We start from the raw sequence: 22,854 nt of genomic DNA, 5'->3' as shown, positions 1-22,854 counted from the left end.
ACGAGTATTCAAAATGAACAAAATCTGGTGGTAAGCGATTACTGCCAGTCACGAAATGATAAAACGGACAAAGATACTTTGCTTGCTGTTTGAGCCACAGGTTTTCTTGTACCGCACGCTAAACGAACTCAGCCTAAGCAGAGGTACATGATCGAAAAACAAAAAAGATCAAAAGTCGCTGCACTGATATAGAAGGTTAAGCAGTTACTCTTGTTTCTTTTCAGTGGAACGTAACACTGCTTGTCCCGGCGTGTCTTTCTGCACGGTTTAATGGTGAGACCAACTCGACTCCGTAGACCGCTCGTTGTCCTGCGTATTCTATTTGGAGGCCACGGTAAGTCTTCAACTGATCTTAGGTATTTATCGAATAAACTCCTACAATTTTCTCCTTTCCTCACTCCACTGGATTGATTCGGTGATCCTTAGATAAAGCGCTCGTTGTAAGGGCATTTATGTCTTGATCATTTTCTTATTAGCCAGCTGAAGTCTTGCTGCTTTGCAATTATCTTCCGCTTATCAAGTGATTCTACTGCCAACATGCTGTCTTACCGTTCCTACCGATATCTAGCCGATATAGCGATGGCAAACGCTTATGGCCTGCAGTTAACAGTTTGACAGCCCGTCTGCTTTATTGCGCAAAGGTTTACCGCGGCCGTCGCAACAGCAGCGACCAACATTTAGAAACGAGTGGCGAGATGGGACTACTCGTCGGTATGGAACACTATGATCCACAGGAAATCTGAATAGTCCGATCTATGCAGAGCCGTAGACTAACTCAATGCACAGAGCAGGAAATGGTGGAGCATCATTCTATTATTTGCCCCGCTCTTCTTTTAGTTGTTGTCGGTCGTGTACCGACAATTCCTTTTCCACCATCGCATCCAGCCACTACCTTCGGCTCGGCTCGCCTCTCAGTTCAGCTGCTTGAGCAGACGGCAGACGAAAAAAATTCTTCAAGAAAAGGCGTTCCGCTCCCGAAGAATTCGCCTAAACGACGGAACCCGCGGATTTACTGGACTGAAATTCAGCGTCACAGAATAGACGTGTAACTTTACGACACCATAAGAGACAACTGATAATGCGCGAAGAACAAAGGGTAGATTTGAGTTTGTAAAATATTTCACTTAAGAAAAAACAATATTTTCTGATCATCAAAATGTTTCTCTGAACAATAGCAGAAGTATATATGCAGAGTAAACCGAAAATCTTCGTGGAACATTGAAAGTTTAAAATTAATGTATTCCAAACGTTTACACGAAGATCCTTGCAAAAGATGCCACTCTTTGCAAATCTGAATTTGTAAAATAAGATTTTTACACTACGATTACGATGAACTATGAGATAATATGTTAAGTGTCAAGTCAATATAATTTATTTAATCAAGTAATGTCGTTATCAGTGACTATTCTGCTATACTATTCGATCTATACCACTCAGACGGTGAAATTTTTTTTAGAAAATTTAACGTTAGCCATTAAGTGACACCAGGCACGACGCTGTGCGCTGTAATGGGCTAAGCACTGTTGGTCCTAGCTTTATGAAGGCCGAGTTTGATCATTATATCTATATATTTGATCTTTTATATGGAGCTGATGCTAATTCAAACCGACAAGATATTCAAAATGTAGTATGTCGCTGTTCGAAGAAGTCGTTGTTCCTGAGATACACAGATAATAATTTGGACATTACGCTGCACAATAATTTCCACATGTGCTTCATTGATAAATTACCATTTACTTATCCTTTGCTAAGTTCGTTTCGTGCCGGGTTAATGAACAACAACAGAATGCAGAAGTCAGCATTAACGATTGATAGTGCTTTACTGTAGCAAACTCACTGTTTTAGACGATAAGATAGATTTTCACTGTTTTCTAGAATCACTTCGACCAAACAAGTCAGCGTTTTTCGTCAGCGTCAGGGATTTCGTTGTTTTTTTTTTTTTTTATTTTAAGAGAGATCAATTTAACACCGCTCTCCCTTGGCTACAGCACCAGCAGAGACTTTAGCGTAGCATTGGTACTCGCGCAGCGGTATGAAGACGCGCTGAGCCATACATGTTAGATATCCAAATAAATTTCTGGTTTCAAATAAATTATGTGCCATTGACGTTTGGTTGGCGTGACTTTACATAGCATTGGTCTCCTCTGATCAGAGGCTGGGCCCAGTCACCCCATTACGCTGAGTAAGTATGGTGTTCCTTTCAAGGCACATGCAAGTCGAAATATCAACCCATTTCGTAGCATCAGAGAGCCATGCTATTGGCGCAACATCTATGTAGAATCTATCTTCTTATCTGTAATGTAGTGTAAGGGCACGTTAAGACAAAAGCTCACTCAACAAAGCTTTTGCAGAGGTGCTTTTTGGCTTAACGTATGGCTGAGAACCGCGTGTTCCGACCCTTTATTATACAATTAAGTCAGGCGTTTTACTAATCGTGTTACTTTGTCTTGTTTTGTAATTCAATATATAGGTGTTTTATTGCTTGTCCTAACAGAATCGACACATTGTCGCATAGACATCGTAATGTATGTCCGTATACTTAACGATATATTCTTTACAATCAGTAAAAGTTACTCGAGATCTACACAAGACACCCTCTCGCCTATCTTCTTTTTAACATTCTTAGCACCGTTGGGTAGCTGGTTTGTGCCTCGTTCGGGCAGTTTGTTAGAGGCCCGCGCTGGCTTTCATCCGCTTGTTCCTAGTTCCGCTGGATAAGTCATAGCAGTTGTCTACTCAGACCCAACGGTTGAAGAGAATGCGAGTGAGCTGGTGACATCAAATTGGGAAATCGGATAGACCATTGTGTTCACACTGTGTACAAATGATTAGATTCATTAAACTGCTGTTTTCGGCTGCTGACTGAGTGACTCTTCACTGAAGGAAACACGCAAAAACCCTATAGGATAAAACACAGAAGCCTGCACAGAAAGCGAATAATTTTCGAGGACAAATTTGCCAACTGCTCAAAACATAGCAGAGACAAGGAATGTTGTTTGACACCCGCGGTGCACTGGGTGTGTGGGGTGTTGGTCAAAGAACGCGATTTAGCGAGGGCTGGTGAACCCGTGGTAAGCCAGACAGGGTTACTAAGTTTAGTGTTCGGGTCAGCTGGTGGCCTGCGTTGATGAGGTCGTTTGGTGTCTTGTGAAGGTTGTATGGAACTAAGCTTCCATGCGAATTGCAGCCGAAAGAATTAGCAGGCAAATCGGTTTGACAGTATTTCTTTTACCTTGTCCACGGACAGATCGGGGACAGTTGTCGGCTAGTTTCGGTAGTGTCGTCTCGACGACACTTATTCGAAAAGACGGACCTTTCCCTCACCGATACGAAAACTGCTTTTTCATCAAATGGACTAAACGGATTACTAGTTTGTACTCCTTTATTGCAAGGTTTCCAGTGTCATCTCAGTACGCTATTAAAGCAGGTGCTGAAGAAGTGTGGGAAACGCCGTCAGTCATGGGTAAGCAATTCGAAACAAATAGCAGGCTAATTGTGTTGTCTAAATTAGGATTGATGATTTTACGCATCCATTATACTAGTCTCCATTGAGCTTGAGTCCGTCATGATTATTGTCACTATAGTCCTATTTATATACGTATATATATATAGAGAATAAATATCGTAATTACATACGACTAAATATCGAATGTTTTGTATCACACGTAGAGGAATAATGATGGATGACTTATAAAACAGAACGACATAATAAGGATTAGAAATATATCCAGCGTTAGCTAAGTAGGGATATCTATGAAGAACTAAAAGATAGTGCTTTTGGACATTCGTTAATCAATCTTGTGTGCTATCATTGAACCTGTTGCGTCTGCGAGGCAAATAAGGATCATTTGAGGAGCTGACTTTGAAAATAGTCGTTTCATGTTATACAACAACAATTTTTTTTTTTATTAATGACTTATTGCTATTATCGATACCTAATATTTTTATGATATAGGGTACATCAGTTAGATTCGACATTTTAGTAGACTGTGTGTCGTTACGGACATGCGCTCATGCACCATTCTTGGTATAAGACGAAAATTGATTTTTTTTTTTCAAGAGCAGCACTAGCAAACTAACTAAGATACAAAGTCATACATCGTTTCTACAAACTAAGCAAAAATGTACTATTGTACAATAGATTCATATTGCCAGTTTTCATGCGGTTTAAAAAAAATCAAGAAAAATTTCCGTAGGAAAAATCGGAAGATTCTCAATAGATTTTAGGTTTAGTTATTTTTGATACAAAAATTAACGGTTATTTTGATGAATAAATCGTTTGATGAATAATGAAAATATCAATTGTTAATTGGGTCGCCTAGGTAAACTGCAAAGGTTAGTTTTTTCTAGGTAATTTACGCCTTTTTGCACTTTTATAAATTTAGGGAAGCTCTCGAAATATTTTTGAGATTTTTGACCTGCTATCATCCTAAGACGTAATTTTGCTAATTTTTTTGTATTTAGTGCATTTAAGTAACACCTCAAAAAGTTTTTACCTACTAATAAAGCTTGGCTCAGGGTTACTATTAAAAAGTTCTTTGCGGATTAAAAAGGATTAGTTTCAAGATGTCGGGTGAAAAATTAAGGTCTTGAGTTTAAGCTGCAACTGCGGTAAATAGTACATCGGTTGAATATACATGGCACGAATGGCGTTTTTAATGCATGTAGAAATTTCGCTAAAATATACCTCATTCAAATACAATCAAACCGTAAGAGAAAGTTCCGTTTAGATGCCGTACCCTGTAATGTCGCCACCGTGGTGGAGACAGAACTAGAAGAGGCGGGCGATTTAAAAAATTTGCTTCCAAAATAACGTAACGAATGAATGATCCATTTTCAAGTGAGCTTACATAAAGGCACATACGGGTACTCAGTTCCCAGCCTAGGATAGGTCACAAAATCGGAATTAAAACTATTTTTGCAAATTTACCAAATTGTTTTTGCTTTCTATGATGTAGATCATAGCGTGAGCATCGATGGGCTACTGGTGAAAGTTATATTTTATTGCAAATAGTCAATTCTATCTGTCTGTGACAGATCCTAAGAAATTTTCGCTTCCGAAAGAAATCTAGCTGTTTCTAATATAAGCCTAGTCAAGAAAAACTTTTTCCTAATCAATTATTTGTGGCCTTATGAGTTCCTTCATGCTCACTCTATCTTAGGAAACCCTCGTTTCTTTGCTATATTTGTACAGTATTTGGCTGTTTTGACTGGGATTTCACGTTGTAATCATGGGACCATAGTATACACTCTGTTAATTAATTTCAGAGTAACATTTCATGACAGATACGTAGTTAATGTGTCTTTAACGGGAAACATGGTCAACCGGTATGTGCAAAAACATTAGAGGAGTTAGATCAAATTCCCAGCTCTACGCAACGTTCACTATTGCGAGTCCAACTGCATGCATAATCAACCCACATACATACCTTTAAGTCCAATGGCATTATTGAAAGCGGCATATATCTGGTATACTAGAAATGGAACTTTAATGTACTATTTGCCCAAAAAGCTCCCCCGCTGGGCCGTACCTTATTAAAAATAGCAATCGACTTCAGGCACAATTCTTATTAGCGAGACGCTTCAATCACACACTTCAACGCGTTTCTAATTATCAAAAAAAAATCTTTTTTTTACATGAAAAGTAACAAAATATTTTTGCTTAGTTTTTGTTATATTTAACGAAAAATCCGACAGACAGATAACGGTAACAGTTTAATGTAATTTTTCAATTCTCAGAGCGCGTTACTAAATAATATGATTTGGTTTATCATAGTAACAAGAAAAATGGTTTCACGCAAGACAACGTTATCTGCGTTATCGGAAATTAATAAGGAACCGCTCGCGCACTCTGCGTAGTCAAATGATAAAACGATCCTTCAACCGCTGAAGTAGTTGTCTTTTCTGCTTTTACCCTGTAATTGTCCCGGCTTCTATAAAGCTCAGTAATTTAGTGTTGTCGATTATCTGTCTCGTTAGCTTCGATCAGCCTGAGCGTATTATACTGAGGGTCTTGCTGGTCACATGTTCAGAGCATAGGCGTGTCTTTTACAGGTTGTAAGGGTCCAAACCGCAACGTTTCAATACTAGAAAACCGAGCAGAAGTATATGTATATGTATATATAGAAAGCAGAGATATAATGCAGTGGGTTCATCGTTTAACGCGATGATAGTTCAGCTTTTCCTAGCTTGAGTGTCGCGTTTTTCTAGTTAATATAAAACTATAATGGTGGTGTATTGCCGCAAAATATGGGCGAGCGAGTCTTATGGTGAGTGGTCAATTTTTTGTTCCATGGGACGTAAAGCTGCTCGCTTTGAAAAACCATAAGGATAAAACTGCATGCGGATAATATATTTTGTATAAGTCCGTATAATTCCTCTACCCGTTTGTGAACATTATATTTTACGAGGCACAAAAAACAAGCATGGTTAAGTCGGTCAGGCCCTATATTATAAAATAGATGGTAGATATATAGAAAAATATTTATGAATGTGCATCTACATAAAATAGATAGACATGAAATAGTGAAACGTAACGTTCAAACAAAGGAGTTATAAATAAAGGGGGAGAACAAAGAAGACGAATCTACGCATCCTCTCTTTTATATTTCAACGTCGCAGCAAAAACGTGGATCACTTTGCTCTTGAATATCACTTAGTACATCATATTTCAAAGACTGGTCTGTGATAAGGTGGCTAGGATAAAAAGATTTGGCTTCAATGGCTATGTCTAACCTAATAAACATAATACAAAACCCTAGAGCATCTATTAAGGAAACGAGTCTCAATGTCACCACCTCACTCGATGGTTAATGAACTGTATAACATTAGTGAATACGAAATCCAGCGGGTTTAGACACAAATATTTCAGCCGTCCAACGATGTGTTGAAGCGGAAAGTTTTAATGGCATGGATCAACGAACAAGTTAGGAGTCCGTTAAATGAAGTATGGATTAGAATAAAAGTAGTTACCTTTGTAATCATCTGAGTTGTGTGTAGCTTGAACTCAGCTGCATCGAATACAGCTGAAGTCTGTTCGTTTCCTGCGTCCCTAATAGAAGGAATTTCGGTCATTTAAAGCCTTAGGCTTTAACCAATTTAATTTTATAATCTAGTAAGGCGGCCTGTTAATGCAGTTGGGGTCTAACAGTGCTATTATAGTTAATATTATCATAGTGTTCTGATCTTCGAAGGTTTAAGTAGATGAACGGATTTTCAACGTGAAGTCGAAGTATGAATGTTCACAAGAGCGATGGTTAGCGAATATCTATCGGCGGATCCTTCAATAATTAAGTAAACAAAGATTTCGTTATGTTACTACTCTATTGCACTCATTCATATGGAACCAAGGGTGGATGACCTGGACAGCTAAAGCAACCGTTCTTGGTGTCTCGCCATATTGGCCGCTTACAGATTCATGACCTCACAAGCTTCTTTCTGTCCTGCCTCGAAACTTTTCGGCAACTAAATGATCTCGGAAGCTTACAGTTATTCCACAGTATCGTAATAGCAGCCCGATTGTCGGTCCCATCTCATGCGTTGCACAGAAGCGCTAATTCTTCTGCTGAACTGTTGATAGGCGGATATTAGCCCGCAATTCTTGTAAACTTATCCAAGAACCAATATCGGCATCCCGATACCGAAACGGCACTATGCATGAATTCAAAATACACAGCTAGGGAGGATGCGACACAGGAAAAAAAATTGTAGCATGTTGCGATCTCGGATAGAATCTGTTGTCTGTTGCTAAGTGCTCCCCTGTTTGGCTGTTCCCCCAGCGCAGCCAGGACGATTCAGATGAACGCAGTGCCATTAAGTCGTGGGTGCTTGCAGCAGTCTTGTGAAGGATGCTGATGCAACAGTAAGGATTTTCTTGTGGGTCTTAGTGTTATCGTTCTTTATTTCTCTCAAACCTTTCTTTGAAAACCTCTTCGTTTAATCTGTTTGTCGCTAGCTCTACTTCTCTTTACAACCGCTTACTGAGCCAGTCCGGTCCTGGAGAATCGGCATCTGGGCATAGCTATAGCCATAGCTATGAAACCCCGCTATGGGAGGACCTCTTCAGCTACAATGTATATTGGTTCTTCGTTCTCGGGCTCAGTTACCAACCCATTGCATCTGAAGTTGTCGGCGAAGCACCAGACCGAACGAATTTATCATTTGTCTCGCCCCAAGGAGCGCCTGACGTGAAACGCCATTTATCTGTTTGCTTGCGGAAAGCTTACCTTTCCTGGTTTAAGTGATACCCTTTCCAAGTCCCTTGCCTGGAGTTGGACTAAGCGTCTGCGAAGCCCACTGAGCCATCTGGTGCTGATCTGGTTACGCCTGACGATGAAAATCGCAGAGCGCAAAAAGTAGCGAAACGTCGACGTGTCGTCGTTTTTACGTATTGGACAGTAAACGGGAAGTCCGTTACCTGATTGTGTAGACAGGAAGCGTGCTGTAGTATTACAGTTTACTTGATTTCTTTCAGCATAGTATAGCTGGAATCGTTAAGGTGAAGGACCATTTTTGGAGTACGTGTCCAGATCACCCACTGCCTGTGTAGATATATTATATCGAATGCTATGATGAATTATTGTTGTAGGAACCTTGTTCGTTTCTTGACAATATTTTCCGTCACCACGGGGCTCTAGTTATTCCGTTTGTGTTTTGAATTTAAAAGTGAGAAGTTTATAGGAAAATGCTTAATACGTAAGCTCAATTCGGAATACTTAAGGCACTTGGACTACAACCGTAAAACTGAACAGGTTGCTATAAAGTACAAAAGTTAAGGGCTGTGTTGCTGCTGCTGATCGTACACGATGTTAATTAGATGTGGTTAATTATTAAGTGTATGCACTTCAAAATGATGTTTGGTGCAGGTACCTGCTGGAGTTCAAAGAGATACTTTTACTGGACATGTACGGCACCTGAAAGCGTTGAAGTAAATGCTTGTTTACTGTCATTCTACGCAGAGATTGTACGGTAAGCTCTGCGGCAAATATAGATTCATTTGAAAACGTTTTGTCGCGTTGTGCCGAGAAATATATGTTGTACTTTTCACTGAGCTGATTTCAGCCAATGCAGCTCTCTAGGAATTACAAGCACTATTGCTGTCAACTAATAGATACAACCTTGCAAAAATTGCTTACTATTTCATGCAGTGGGTCAAATATGTTGACCCATTAAACTTAAGGTGCTAGGGACGAGATCTTAATGAAAAAATATGTCGCTGTGAGACATTCGAAGACCCGCTGAAATTTTGCAACTGCTTTGATAACACTCTATTTCTCGTTTCAGTGCATTTCTTCGTCTCATATGTTTGATGATATCATCGTCAGTAGTCAACGTAGTAATACTCAGACTAATGATAAGTTATTAGTGGCGGACAGAAATTAAAAACTAAAACAGTTCGTGAAAACGGATCGTCGAATAGGGATCTAACCCGACACTTAATGCTTGCTGGTCCCGTGTCCTGCCTACTGTCACAAAAGGCAATTCAAGTTTTTTTCTCATTAAGGTAAATATAAACGGTCATGACCATCATATACCAATGAGGAACTATCCTTCTGCGAGATCTAAGCTATGCATTCCAACTTTACAACCTCCAGTGCTTGATTTTAATGGGATTACATCGTAGTAAATAATACAATTAGACAGATCATATCCCGCTTTTTTGTAAGAAAATATGTCGAGTTTTCAGCCCGATGAAACGTATACCAAAGGAATTCAACAATGAGATTTCTCCGCTATCGAGCCTGACCCCAACCGCTACTTGTTTTGCCCTATGAATTCGATGCCAAGCAAACTTGTCCCAGTGATAGTACAGTAGTAACTTATTCTCCCAGTAAACTTAGAAACGCATAACGTTACCCAGGTTCAAATACAGTGTACATGCACACAACGTCAGAGATTGAATAATGTTGTATAACGTGAACACACAAAACAGACGTTTGAACAGGTGAGACGAGAGTCGTCACTTTTTAATGCAGATGTGTTTAAATATTTTGATTTCAAGACAAAAACTTCGAGCATCTCGTTTTTCATAAAAAAAAAAAACAGGAATATAATTGGGCTTCCCAAGGAATGATGATTTCATTTTTCGTTTTCGTTTACAAGCATAGCATTCCCGTACTATAAGAAGGCCTTTATTATAATCTGTCCATTGTTTCGGTCAATTATTTATTGTTTTTTTGTTGGCAGTAAAGCAACATATTAATCGTATTCTTTTAGCTAATCCATTAAGGGTTTAGCTAAGCTTGCAGTCAAAGATGCTTACGTTAGTAATTGTTAAGACGTTCCTTGGGTAGTTCGGATCTTTGTCCGAAGTTCCCACTTCGGGTTAATGACAGCATGCAGGCATATTATGGAAGGAAAACTTGATTCATTGATTCGGGGCCTTTTCAGGATACTCGTGAAGTCCGCCAAATGGATTATCAATCATTTTGGGGTCATTTCAGGTGATGAGCTACTGGACTCATCCTGCTTCCTCGGGCGCAACACCCGACTAATCGGTCATGCAGTACACATAAGCTTTCTCAAAGAGGCAGTGAAGGGGATACTCAAACGATATATAATAATATTTACGGTACTATCGGGTAATAGTATTATGTGATGAGTTTACTCAGTGGACGCGTTAGCTGTTATTATTATCATTTTATTATATAATACCCGAACCACTGGTGCTACATACTGATTGTTTTCCAAATGCGCGGTGCGGCGCCCTCTACGAATCATATGCTTGCTTCCGAAATCCGTCTTTAAAAATTTCAGCTGAGCTTTGTAAGGCGAGCATGAAAAAAAGCTTGCGCGATATTTGTCATGTTTCGCTCGTTTCTTGAAGACTTTTGGTTACTCCTTGTGAGAATACGAGTCCTTAAAATCCATTTATTCTGTGTTTCATTCATATGTGCGATTGTAGCTGTTTAGCCTGTTTGTCACGGACGTCCAGATATAGATGGAGTACGGTTCACGCTGAGCTGCATGTATCATTCTGTTTCCCGATGAAGTTTCGTTAAGTCGCGCACAATCTATAACTCTCTGTGACATCCAGCCCTAGCTCCGAATTTCTAGTCAGATAGCTTTTCCGTACCGTAAATTTAGATCGATCGTAAAATTTGTTGGGTAGAATATGGGGCCATATCGTGTTGCGTTTGCAACCTTGTAAAGTACATGTCTCGAGTTAGTAGTCGCTATAGTCTAACGTGGTTTACGTGGTATATTACGAATGAAAACATAGATAGAATTGTGTGAGTAAAAATTCTGCGAATGTTCTATTACCATGTTGAAGAACTATGGTGTCAGAGTAATGCAGAAAATCTCTTTTTATAAATACGTCACACTATTTATGTTACATTTATGAATTGTAGGTGTGAAATTTATGATAACAGAATAGCGACTTACGAATTGGACAATGAAATTTATTCGTTAAGTCGCAATAGGAGAATTATACAGACGAGATCCAGTGTCGTTGCTTATTAAGGTAGGAATACGTGAGATATTCTGAGTTCGAAACGGGCGTAGACACATTTGCTTTTTTGCTGGGAGCCAGTCGTCTGAGGCAATGCCTAGAGGCATCATCGGACATAAAACTCGAAATATTTATTCGGGTGTGGATCATTAGTTATACTTTACTTTTCTTTAAAATCGGGCGTACTTCCACTTGTTTTCGTGGAGAAATCGCCCGGCCATCTATTCAAATACGCTGTAAATTTGCTCCTTAGATTAGATCCTTATATAGTAATAATAATAGCTGTTTTCTCTTTTGAACCCTCGAAATTCATATTTATTTCAGGAGACCATAGTCTCGACAGAGGCAACGATTGCTCCGGTCATAAAGCCGAGAACAAAAGTAAATCAACGCAGCAGGCTTTCTCGGCTACAGCTTGTTCTGATGATAGCACGGCTTCAGGGGCAGATCAAATGGCTTCAGGAGGTGCGTCATCTTCAGGTTTGCTGCAGGTGATTGGAGCCAGCGGCAGTAGCAGAGCTAGTCCTTTAGAGCCACCATCGCCAACTTTCTCCCGGACCTCGTCTGAAGATCGAACTACTTCGTGCCTCGGTGGTAGCTGCAAGAAGCCGCATGTCACTTCGCCACCAAATAGCCCCGCTGAAAAAGGTGGGAAGATGGCTGTTCCTTTTAATAAATTAGAACTTTAATAAATTCGGAACTTTTTCACATGCATATAAACAGAATGAAGAACAATTCTATCAAAGACAGTGAACGCTCCGTTTTATCGTAGAACGTCGTATTGTAAGTAGTGCATCGTAACATTCATACGCAATTATCTAATCGGGGAGCTGATACTAAATCAAGTTTTTACAACAATAGCTATATATTTTTCTTCTTTGAGCATAACATAATTGCATACGCTGTAGTTCCCACCTCTATTTTTTTGTCTTTCACATGACATCTTCGAGAGTAAGCAGACACAGTCTGACCTACGTACAGCAGGCCATGTGAGCTAATACAACGGATTTTTGACTCCTTTAAGAACAATAACCTGTTTACTTAGAAGCACTTTGTATGTCACCTTTAAAAGGATTATACCCATGAAGCCTCCTATAGATTCAGGCAGATATTTATATAGGTGATTTGTAAGTCGTGAATATCCCGAAGAAAGTATTTTACACAATACCATATCTGTGAATTGGGAGAGCTTTTTCATGGAGTAGTGCTGCTTCCTGATGACGACAACGACGAAACAAATCATTAAGAATAAAACCAACGAATTGTGCCGGCTCAAAGAGTCCTTCAGCCACTTCTATCTAGTTATTATAGTTATTAATAATCATTTGTCTACTGTTTTTTCGCGCAGATGACCGCCAAAAGGAGGATTTTATCTCAAACATATCCAATTATTTGTCTCGGAAATTGGGCTTCTCTTCTGAAAGGCAAGCATTGGCTGATTTAAATAATTTTTCTACCGCCATTTAGCGTTCTAGTGAACTGCTACATCAATACAAAGTAAAACCCATATAGATACCAATCATACAAACGCTTACTAGTAGATGCTGTGGACGGAATAACGCGATTCGGTACGATGAGGGTTTTCAAGAGCAGTATCATTAGATGAATGCAGTGCTTATTAGTAGCAGACGGTTGGATGGTAAGTTTCCAATCATTCCTCTAATAATGACCGGGTTTTTTATGTGTTCCACTCCCAAATGGGTTGTTTGTTATTTTTTTTTTCTAATCCTGCGTCAAGTTTATACTTCGATAATAATTCTCTAGGTGCCGTCACCGACCGATCTCGTTACATTTCTACTCCTGGACGTGTCGCTTGATTTATTGTATGCTATTCATATGGAAAATTGTGATTCAGAGAGACTGGAATAACAAAGCATAATGTGAAAGCAGAGCAATTACGTAGTGTTGTAAAAGAAGACAATTTGTCTATAGCTATTAAATGTTTATGAATGTGTGCATCAGTTTATGAGAACTATGAAAATTGCTTCAGATTAAACTAAGAATAAGAGTAAAGTGGAACCCAGAACTTGTGGTAGTAAAAACGCGCACTTCGCACAAGCCCTAACGGCGTCATGGTTACTAGTATTTCCCACAACAGTGATTCTTTTTATTAAATGCATCTATTAAATTGTCAAAGGTCGTTCTTCCTATCCCTAACAAGCTTATTATTTATGAAATTAAAGTAAAATTTCTGTGCAATTTACTCCTCTACGTGTGTCCTCTTATAAGTTGCCTGACAAATCCCGATGGACACACTAAGTTGGCTCGCCATGCTCAGTTCAATAATGTGGGCTCACGTACCAACACTGCCCAATAGCAAGATCCTATGCTGATCCTACGCTATAATAGTCTATAATATATATGTAAATTTGGGCCTTTTTAAGGTAAAACAACGAAAAAGTATGTAGTCTGGCAGGCGGCCAGTCGAACTCGTTTGTCATGGGTGATGTAATATGAGTGTTAAAATTCATATTGACAATCGTAGAAAACACTGGAAAGCGACATATCTAACTACCAAAACTTGCTGGAATGGGCAAAACGTCCAGATTATACCGTTTATTTCGAAGGTACTTTGCGTTTATTCAACCAACTTTGTGTGCATGAATGCCTAGCTGAATAGACAAATATGGCCAAATTTTTGAAGTGTTTACGTTCCACTTCTGGATTTGCCCCAGTAACTTACACGAAGACGTACTGGTCGCCGGTGAAGACTATAAGTTTGTGCAGTAATCTTCAATCGTATTTGTCTTATGGCTATGTCATTATTGTGGTTGCTTGTTTTCAAATGTTTTGTTCGTCTGTTTCCGCAGAGACCATTCCGGAACGGCTTGTTCATCGCAGCCAGCGCATTTCCTTGAGGAACCTACCCTCGAATCGGTGGTAAAATACATTCAAAGTGACAAGTGCCGCAATGTGATTTTTATGGTTGGAGCTGGCATTTCGACAGCTGCAGGCATTCCCGACTTCAGAAGGTAAGCTGCCCCTTACCTTTGACAAAATCATCCTCAAGTGGCCCCATTTGGGCAATTTGGAACAATTATCTATATCTAGGTATGTATAGATGGAATGAGTTGGTGGCGTCGCGTAGCTGTGATCGGTGAAATGCAATTGACGTAATCAAGAAGAATGCCCAAGGGTGAAAGTCATGACTAATATGACGACGTTATTTGAAAAATTTACATAGAATTTTGCTATTATAGCCAATGCCGAAAATACTACGACTAGACTTGCCGTGCGGTTGCATACTGCAGCAGACTGAAATTAACAATATCATATAATATCAGGTACTAACGCATACCGTTCTTCATGTTGCCCCCCTTCCGCGGTCATGACTTGTTATTTCAAAACGAACCAAAATTAATTTCAATCAATCACAGTCTGAACATTAAACTCGATACTGCTCTTGTGTGACCTCTTTTATACTATGCTAGTTAATTTTTAATTATTTTTAGTGTTAAGTTGCAGTTATCTCGTTGCCCCCATGTTTCCTATAACCCGCTTAATTATTTCAAGTCTGCTAGCTTGCTTTGATTATTTAGTTTGCCTGGCTATGATTGCAGGGGTATCCGTGCTTCTAGTCCTCTCCGTTTCTTAAATACGGAAAACAGTCCTGTTTCGTCCTTTTTTTTGAAAGCAACTCGTCCGCTTTTCCAGTCGTTTTTCGAAACGCTTTGAGTACCTACGTCGAGCAAATGGCTCTAAAAGGCCATTCGTCTCGACTAACATTATAGTCAATGAGAGGTTTCCTAGAATTGTCATTATCGTCGTAACATTTTCTTTTCAACTTAAATCTACACTTCAAAAGTCATAAACATCGATAAAGCCGAAACGAATATATTCATTTGACTGATTAGCATGCATCCTTATCGTTACCGTTCATTGCAGTCCGTCGATGGGTATCTATTCGAAGTTAGGTCGGTTCAACTTACCATCTCCCGAAGCCATCTTCGATATCGGCTATTTCTACAAAAATCCTGCGCCGTTCTTCGAGCTAGCCAAAGAGCTTATGCCAAAAAAACTTAAGCCTACAAAAGCTCATCATTTCTTGAAACTTATGTATGATAAGGTTTGTGCGAAATAATATACATTAGAAATGAACGGCGAAGATCGTGACCAAGATTGAAGTTGTAATAAATATCCATGTAGCGCCTGGTATCATTGGGTACATATATTATTCGCATACTTATTTAATACTGGTACTCATGAAATCATCGTCGAGGGTCGTGGTTTCAATTCGACTCTTGGTTGACAGGGTCTTCTGCTCCGTCTTTACACGCAAAATATCGACACGCTTGAACGGGAAGCCGGGATTCCTGACGCGAAACTCGTGGAAGCCCATGGTACCTTCCATACGTCGCATTGCCTCGATTGTCACGAACCTCATACGTTCGAATGGATGAAAGGTAGGTGACTCGTGTTGAATAGAACTACTTCATCGATAACTTCCTGTGAATTGGCAGGCGTGTCTAACATACCGTGCCCGTGCGTGACGACCAATAACTACAGCAGGAACGAAAAAAAACAGTTTCCTTCCCGGTTTTTTAGAGCGGCAAACAGATTTGTCACGTGTGTTTGCCATAGACAGTGTCAAAGACAATTGTCAAGGAGGGTGTGCCAAGAGCTTTAGCCAACGGATAACCAATATAAACAGACGATGCTTACCTAGTCATCAATTAATTCATAGGATTGAATCACATCGTCCGCAATTCACTATACTATCTTATACATGGGTTGTACATGAAGCGACAGCGAACTTATCTGGCACATGTCATTTTTATGCATAGTCATCGAAGATTCTCCGCTTACTGAAGCCGTTGTCTGCTTATAACTGTCAGCTTTTTTTTTCCATGTTTTAGCGGAGATAGCCAAACCGAACAACATTCCCAAATGCAAAAAGTGTAAAGGGATTGTAAAGCCGGATATCGTTTTTTTCGGAGAAAACCTCCCTGAACGGTAAGAGCTCTTAGCGATTAACGGCCAAGCAAGACCATAAAATAGACGTACTGCAATGTTGCCTGTCGCGTACTGTAGACATTCGTTAGCTAGTTTATGAGGCAAGGATTAGTCTATGAGGCAAGGATTTAGGTCAGGGCTCAAAGGACAGTCTGGAAGATACTCACATAATAGCATCATCATATTTTGCAGGTTAGTAGCACGATTTGTTTGTTCGCTTGTTAAATACACTTCTCTGCGCAGGTTTTACCGTTTGGCAGATGAGGATTTTGCGAAATGCGATTTGCTAGTCATCATTGGCACATCCCTTCAAGTTCAACCTTTCGCAGGGCTCGTCGACCGGTAAGCCAGCAGTGCTGTGGCTTTCCAATATTAATAATAATAATAGCAACATAAGCTATATTTATTTTTTCACCTCTTGATCTTAGTATCGGTAGCTTATTATGCATAGATAGGGAATATTCTGAAGCGTGACCTGGTAGAATAGGTCCAAGTGTTACTAATGGCTGGACCTGCAGTGTGCATTCGGCAGTTCCTCGGCTTCTAATCAACCTCGAAAAGTGTGGTCATTCAAGGGATTTGGTGTCGCGGTTGCTCGGCTTCGGCTGCGGTTTGGACTTCGACTCTGAGAATAATTATCGGTCAGTACTGCTCTTTACACGCCTCGATTAGCACAAGTGTGACCTGGGATCGACTTCAACGGATCTGTGAATGTATTGATCTAATTTCGTTTTGCCACTTGACTTGTTCATGTGATTTTCCAGGGACGTAGCTTTGCTTGGCACCTGTGATGATGGTTGTGAGGAACTTGCTCGCAGACTGGGTTGGCAGGTGAGTTATCCACATTGTTCTGTCAGTCATTCGTTGCAGGATGGTTGTAGCTAGCACGCTCACACCATAACCAGTAATACAAATACGAAGTTTAGTGACACGGAATACAATGCTAAGCACGTTTCCCTTTCAACGGTTCTCAATTACAGGCCGACCTCAAGCGGGTTATTGCTGATTACGAAAAATCGCTTCTTGCGGACTGACAATTGCTTACGCTGAAGCAGTATGTATCGATACCTGTCGACCAGTTAGCCGCAGATATAGTGAATATTACTAGTGACAGAAATCGACACCATAATGATGAGCAACATTTTCTTCACTAGCTACGCATAGCCGCTTAGTAAACGGTACATTAAGAAAACGAATATGCGGATAGCAAGTGGCCTAGCGGGGAAGCTGTCGCCACGGCGGAACTGAGCCGGAAGAAAACGGAAATGATGATGATTCGATTGTGATGTTGACGATGAAAATAAAGGACGCGGAAGGCAAGGGAACGGAAAGCAGAGTAATGGCCTGACATACATTTGGCGAAATAAACACGAAAAGACCTGGAGAGCATGAGCCGGACGCCGACGCGCAAGGAACGCAGATGTAGTTGGAGAGCATGAACGAGCAGTATGTCATATACTAGTAGTTGAAAAAGATATGCCGAGTGCCAGTCGATATAGATGCCAAAGTTGTGCAGAACGAAAGGAATATCTTCATTGATGGTATAAGTTGATGGGAATGGGTGTTTCGCCGCAGTCCGCTTGCCGATATCTTCTCTTCGTTATCCTGGCAATAAGCACGGCGCAGTTGCAGCAGCAGGTAAATGCAAGCAAAGTATAACATAGTTAGAGAAATATAAGCCAATGCAGAAATAGCGAGGCGGAGTACGAAGGCTAAACAGCAGGGCGGACAGACGATGGCCACGAAAATCTAAACGACCAAAAGACTGGCAGTTCGGTTTTTACGGCAAAGGCTGTAGCAGGCAAAAACAGCAGCAGCAGAAAATGAGAAAAAATCCACACAAATTAAGATAAATATATCTAGATAGAAATGAGTACCTCGAGCCACAACAGGTGACTTGGGGGTAAAGTTTCCACAACAAAAGACAATGAGCCTTTTTCCCCATCTTCCCTTGGTAAGTAGACAGAAGATAGTGTCATCATTAATAATGATTATATATAATATTGTAGGTGATTGTTTGTATCAGTCAATGCGGTCGATCGGTGGTAATATGTAAACAGCGCTTACATATAACGTGTACTACATATATATGATGCTGATATTTTCAGCTAGTCTTTGGGCGACCGTTGTAACAGACGCATCGATCGATGGATGGTAGAGCGATGCTGATCAATGTGTAGGTCAATGTTGATTCAATGCGTTTATTAGGTTCAGCAGAACAGCCGTGTAGTTTGTGGAACCTCTTTATTTAACAACTGTTGGAAACAAAAAAATAACTAAACTACGACTTTACTATGGACAATAGAAATAAAAATTAAACAACAGCTTCATTTTACGACTTCTACTGGACTGAATATTTTAGCTTTACCTTTAGCGTCCTTAATCAATTGAAGCCGAGTCGAGGATGGCGACCGGAAAATTTAATTCTATCCGTTGTCTAGTTTGCGGATGATTAGAAATTTCAAAGTAGGGGAAGGAGTTCGTATGCACACTCGCGTTTCTTCTAGTTACTTCGACGACGAAAACGGACTTCCCTTTCAAGGATTATCACGGGGGTAAAATCTTAATTCAGAGGCCTCGTGTTATAGCGATAACGGCATTTTCCTTGTCTAAACACACCTCTATCAAAGCCTGTTTTTGCCCCAGATCGGTGTTGTGGGATGATTATTTCACCGTGACTGCCGTCGTCCGATTCCCATCTTAACGGATAATCAATCTCTCGTAACGTCTATGACACAACGTTCTGTGTGGGCACCGTGACGACGGTCAAGATCATCCGATGTATGCATTGTTGTACGATTTTATTGGTTTTACAATACCCATGCGCCCATAGCACCGAGTGTACGCAATAGCCTTCACAAAAAAAAAATAAGTCGCTTACGTATCGTTTTGTCGCTAGGAGATCCGGACAATACTAAATAGCATTTCATTCATATTCATTGTATTAATGCGAACAGTACCAAAGATATAGAACTCAGTATTTAGTTTGAACATTTTTATGAACCTGAAATAGAAGAAAAGAATTGTCACACAGTAAATTAATACGACGACGTGTGTAATGAATTAGTATTAATTTTACTAATAGTACCGACCGTACTAATTAAATGTCTTCTGTTTCAAGATCACGATCGCAGCGCTTTCTGCTCTCTTCTCGGAGTAACCTGAACACAGGCGCTGTTGTGAGACATACGCATACATGAAAAGGTCTGCAATTACCGAATCGAATAGGTCTATGGTCAGTCGCAATTTATCTGCGCGGTTCAGTGAGATCTTTTAAATCAGTACTAGAAATGTGTCTAGAAAAGAACTATGCCTCTTCCTTTCTCATGTCTTACCTTGGTTGTATACACACACTTGTAGATACGAGTCACGGCGTAACCGGAAAAAGCAATAGTAACATCTTCGCTTTTAGAGAAGACATTATTAAAATATCTTCATACGAAGGACACGTGCACCCGCAGAACGCTGCTATCGATTCAATTAGTTGACAGTGAGTCTGTTCGGACATGATGAACCTCAGTAGGTTCGTGGGCTGAAATCGACAGCGCTTTATATATATATATAGCCTTTTTGTAACGATTGCAAATGATATATTGCGGCCATTTTTTCTATTCGAGCGTTCGCATGGTGATAACCAGACCACTACCTAATTTATGATTCAAAAGAAATAATAGAAATCGTATAGAGACGGACATCGTAAACGTACACTAGGAGATCTGCTAAAAGAGTTGGTTTACATTTATTCAAATGAACACAGCAGTAAGTAGAGTTACGTTTACCGAAACTCGGTTTTCCACACAGGGTGAGCCGATACGCTTATTCCAGCAGTCAAACCTAGGGGCCGATTTCAGTAATACTCTGTCTACGCCAACTGGTGTTCGTTCACGTTCGAGTCCAGCACTTCGATTGATATGAAATAGCAACTTGTAACTATTTGTATTGCTCTTATTCTTCAATGTAAATATGTCCCGATAATTTTTTTTAGGTCCAAGTTTTACATATCCGATGGTATCATGCTCCGATCTCGACACGATGTTGTCATAGAGCCATGCTCGAGTGGGTAGAAGACCGACCTTCCGTCCCACAGGAGTGATTAATTTGCAGCTAGTCACTTTGAGCGTCAGCTGTAGGGGGTAAGCGTTGGTGTTGTTTCTACCGATACGCCCAGACACTGATCACACAGGGTAGTAGTCCCTTTTTCTTAACGACAGATGCAACATATAGGAGATTATTGTCAACTGCATTTAGTTAATGGTTAACACAAAGGACATGCATGGACAAGGGAATATGGAAAGTATATGGTGAAATAGAACAAGATTCCGATCACATATTAAGAGAAAAACTAGCCAAGAAATCGACTGTCGCTACATTGATACGTTAGTGATGTGTATTATTAGTCTTACATATACATCGTCCGATACCGAGGGAAAAATTGATCGAAATAGCACGGGGAATAGGTTCTGCGTTTCCGGATGGACTGAGCAGACAGACGAATTCTTAGAAACCATAATAGGCAACGCTACCGGTACTTGCTGGATGGAAAATATGTCCACTGCAAAAGATCTATACCATGCATCTTCTAGCAATCTCTCGTCAGCGTGGGCTAATAGATGACATGTAACTGGACGACGTAACACATCCTATGCACCGGCAAGTCAGACGGACTACTCCGCAGTAGGCGAAACTTAACTTGGACGCTCTATACGGATATTTAGTTGGTGGAAAAGTGCAACTTAAATGCTCCACCGTGAGGACGGGCAAGGGTGACAAGATAGTAATAATACTACCACAGAAATAAAGTTATTATTCAATTAATGTCAAATTCTAAGGACTTTTTACACAGCCGATGTGGCCGAGTATGACATTTCTGTGAGTTGTTAACAGGTACTAAATGATCAGCTATGATTTATGAACACTCCACTAAGCACTTAGGATAGGTGTTATTTACTAAGCGACTAAAATAGCATTAAATAAAATGTTAGACATTCTTAACTGAGCTTTTCGCTTTCAAAATGAAAATAATTTTTAGTTTATTTAGAAAAAAAAACTGCGATTAGTCTGTGTCTGCATAGAAATTAGGCTGGTCTCCCTGAACATTCAAAGCTCGAAATATTTAACAGACAATGGCAGCGTTCCGTGCTTGATCGGGTCTTGATCAAGCAAACGTAGGCTGCATAGGTAAAAAGCCTAATAAAAAATCAATTGCATAAGACAAAAATCGCCAAATAAGACCGTGGCAAAGTTGCCCCAAAGGTCAAGCGTTCGACAGTCAGAAAGGGACGGAGAGAACCTCCACATAGTTATAATAAGATTTTTAACTTGTTTATTATCAAATATAAATCTCAAATTATTTCAAAGCTTCACATAATTTATTATGTAACTTCTAGATAAAGCTTAACACACTAGTTACTTCTATCATTGCGAATACTTTTCCGAGCAGAAGATTTAGCAAACCAATGTAAAGGTTAATGGTAACTTCAACCGTTAGCGGAACTCCAGACCCCAATTCGATGTCCGACAAATTTTATGACATCGTCCACTTGAACTTCGCTGATGGAGTTTCATGCTTCCGAAGAAGAACAAGAAGCTGACCCAACATATAATACTGGCAGCCATCCATATGAATTAAGATGGCATAGGCTTCGTGAAAATAAGCTGTTTCTCTCGAGACGAAGCAAGCTGGCTCTGCTCAAACCGATAGCAAAGGACATACGAAACAACGTACAGGTCATGTGGCAGACTTTGATTATGACTTTGCGTAATAGATGATTTTCATTGTACAACGGTATATTCGTGTACCGAACCATGAATAGCTAACGGGAGTTCTGGCGCGAAGCTTTCTGGCAGGGGCTGCGTCACAGCAGGAGTTGTTGCCCTTCGCATCTCAGACCAGGCTATCATTTTCGCTTTGCCCATACGCAATAACTGTTGAATCAGAAAGAACACTTAAACACTGATTACTGACTGAAAAAGGCCCTGGAAAAGGCGTCATGTGCGCATTATACCTGTGTCACAAATGAAAAGCCTTAAGAACTTTGTTCGCTGTTGTTAAGACCAAGTGATTGCATCAGCTTGAAGTAGGATATAGTTTCGATCATATCCTTCCTCTAACTTACTTGGTATCACGGTAAATTCGTCGTTCAGTTTTTTATTTAGAAATTTAGATTTCTCTTGACCTTTCCTAGCGTCGGTTGGCGCTCCAGTCAGTGGTGTTATTTGTACAGGCAAAGCCAGACAGAATATCATACTAAGTAACACCTAATTAGCCTTTTCTCAGTAACAGGTGAAAGCGATAGACTACTACCATCGACATACTACATCGATAGGTGATCCACATCGGGGAGAAGCGATTTTTTCCCTGGCTATACTTCCTAGTGGAGTAATACATTGTAGGTATGACCTATGAATGCGTGCCCCGCTGGCCAGTTACTATCGGCAATCTAATTTTC

General features: G+C 40.1%; 1 protein-coding gene across 4 annotated transcripts; it reads left to right on the top strand.

Annotated features, from left to right (window-relative positions):
* Window positions 1-200: 200 nt before the first annotated feature.
* On the top strand, window positions 201-18,735 carry Sirt2 (NAD-dependent protein deacylase sirtuin-2). Of its 4 annotated transcripts, XM_022788302.2 has the most exons (13): window positions 2,717-3,463; window positions 8,865-8,967; window positions 9,283-9,502; window positions 11,777-12,100; window positions 12,801-12,876; window positions 14,263-14,424; window positions 15,338-15,518; window positions 15,705-15,855; window positions 16,309-16,405; window positions 16,649-16,747; window positions 16,924-17,046; window positions 17,170-17,236; window positions 17,386-18,735. In XM_022788302.2, exons 4-13 carry the CDS (start codon window positions 11,905-11,907, stop codon window positions 17,437-17,439), a joined length of 1,206 nt encoding a protein of 401 aa, XP_022644037.1. In that variant the 5' UTR covers window positions 2,717-3,463; window positions 8,865-8,967; window positions 9,283-9,502; window positions 11,777-11,904; the 3' UTR covers window positions 17,440-18,735. The 4 variants fall into 4 exon arrangements, with proteins under 4 accessions (XP_022644036.1, XP_022644037.1, XP_022644038.1 ...); XM_022788303.2 differs by lacking the exon at window positions 8,865-8,967; XM_022788301.2 differs by lacking the exons at window positions 2,717-3,463; window positions 8,865-8,967; window positions 9,283-9,502 and adding an exon at window positions 201-334.
* Window positions 18,736-22,854: the final 4,119 nt, after the last annotated feature.

This window comes from Varroa destructor, unplaced genomic scaffold (genome assembly GCF_002443255.2).
Source record: "Varroa destructor unplaced genomic scaffold, Vdes_3.0 BEIS01000001.1, whole genome shotgun sequence".
In the NCBI taxonomy this organism is placed as follows: domain Eukaryota; kingdom Metazoa; phylum Arthropoda; class Arachnida; order Mesostigmata; family Varroidae; genus Varroa; species Varroa destructor.
Note: the sequence above shows the minus strand (reverse complement) of the source record. Positions and strands in the feature narration are given on the sequence as shown.

Coding starts and splice junctions, on each gene's coding strand:
- Sirt2 (XM_022788300.2), top strand. CDS start 3,175: ATGCGAATTGCAGCCGAAAGAATTAGCAGGCAAATCGGTTTGACAGTA. Junction 12,877..14,262: donor TTGGGCTTCTCTTCTGAAAG/GCAAGCATTGGC, acceptor CTGTTTCCGCAG/AGACCATTCCGGAACGGCTT. Junction 15,519..15,704: donor TGAAACTTATGTATGATAAG/GTTTGTGCGAAA, acceptor CTTGGTTGACAG/GGTCTTCTGCTCCGTCTTTA.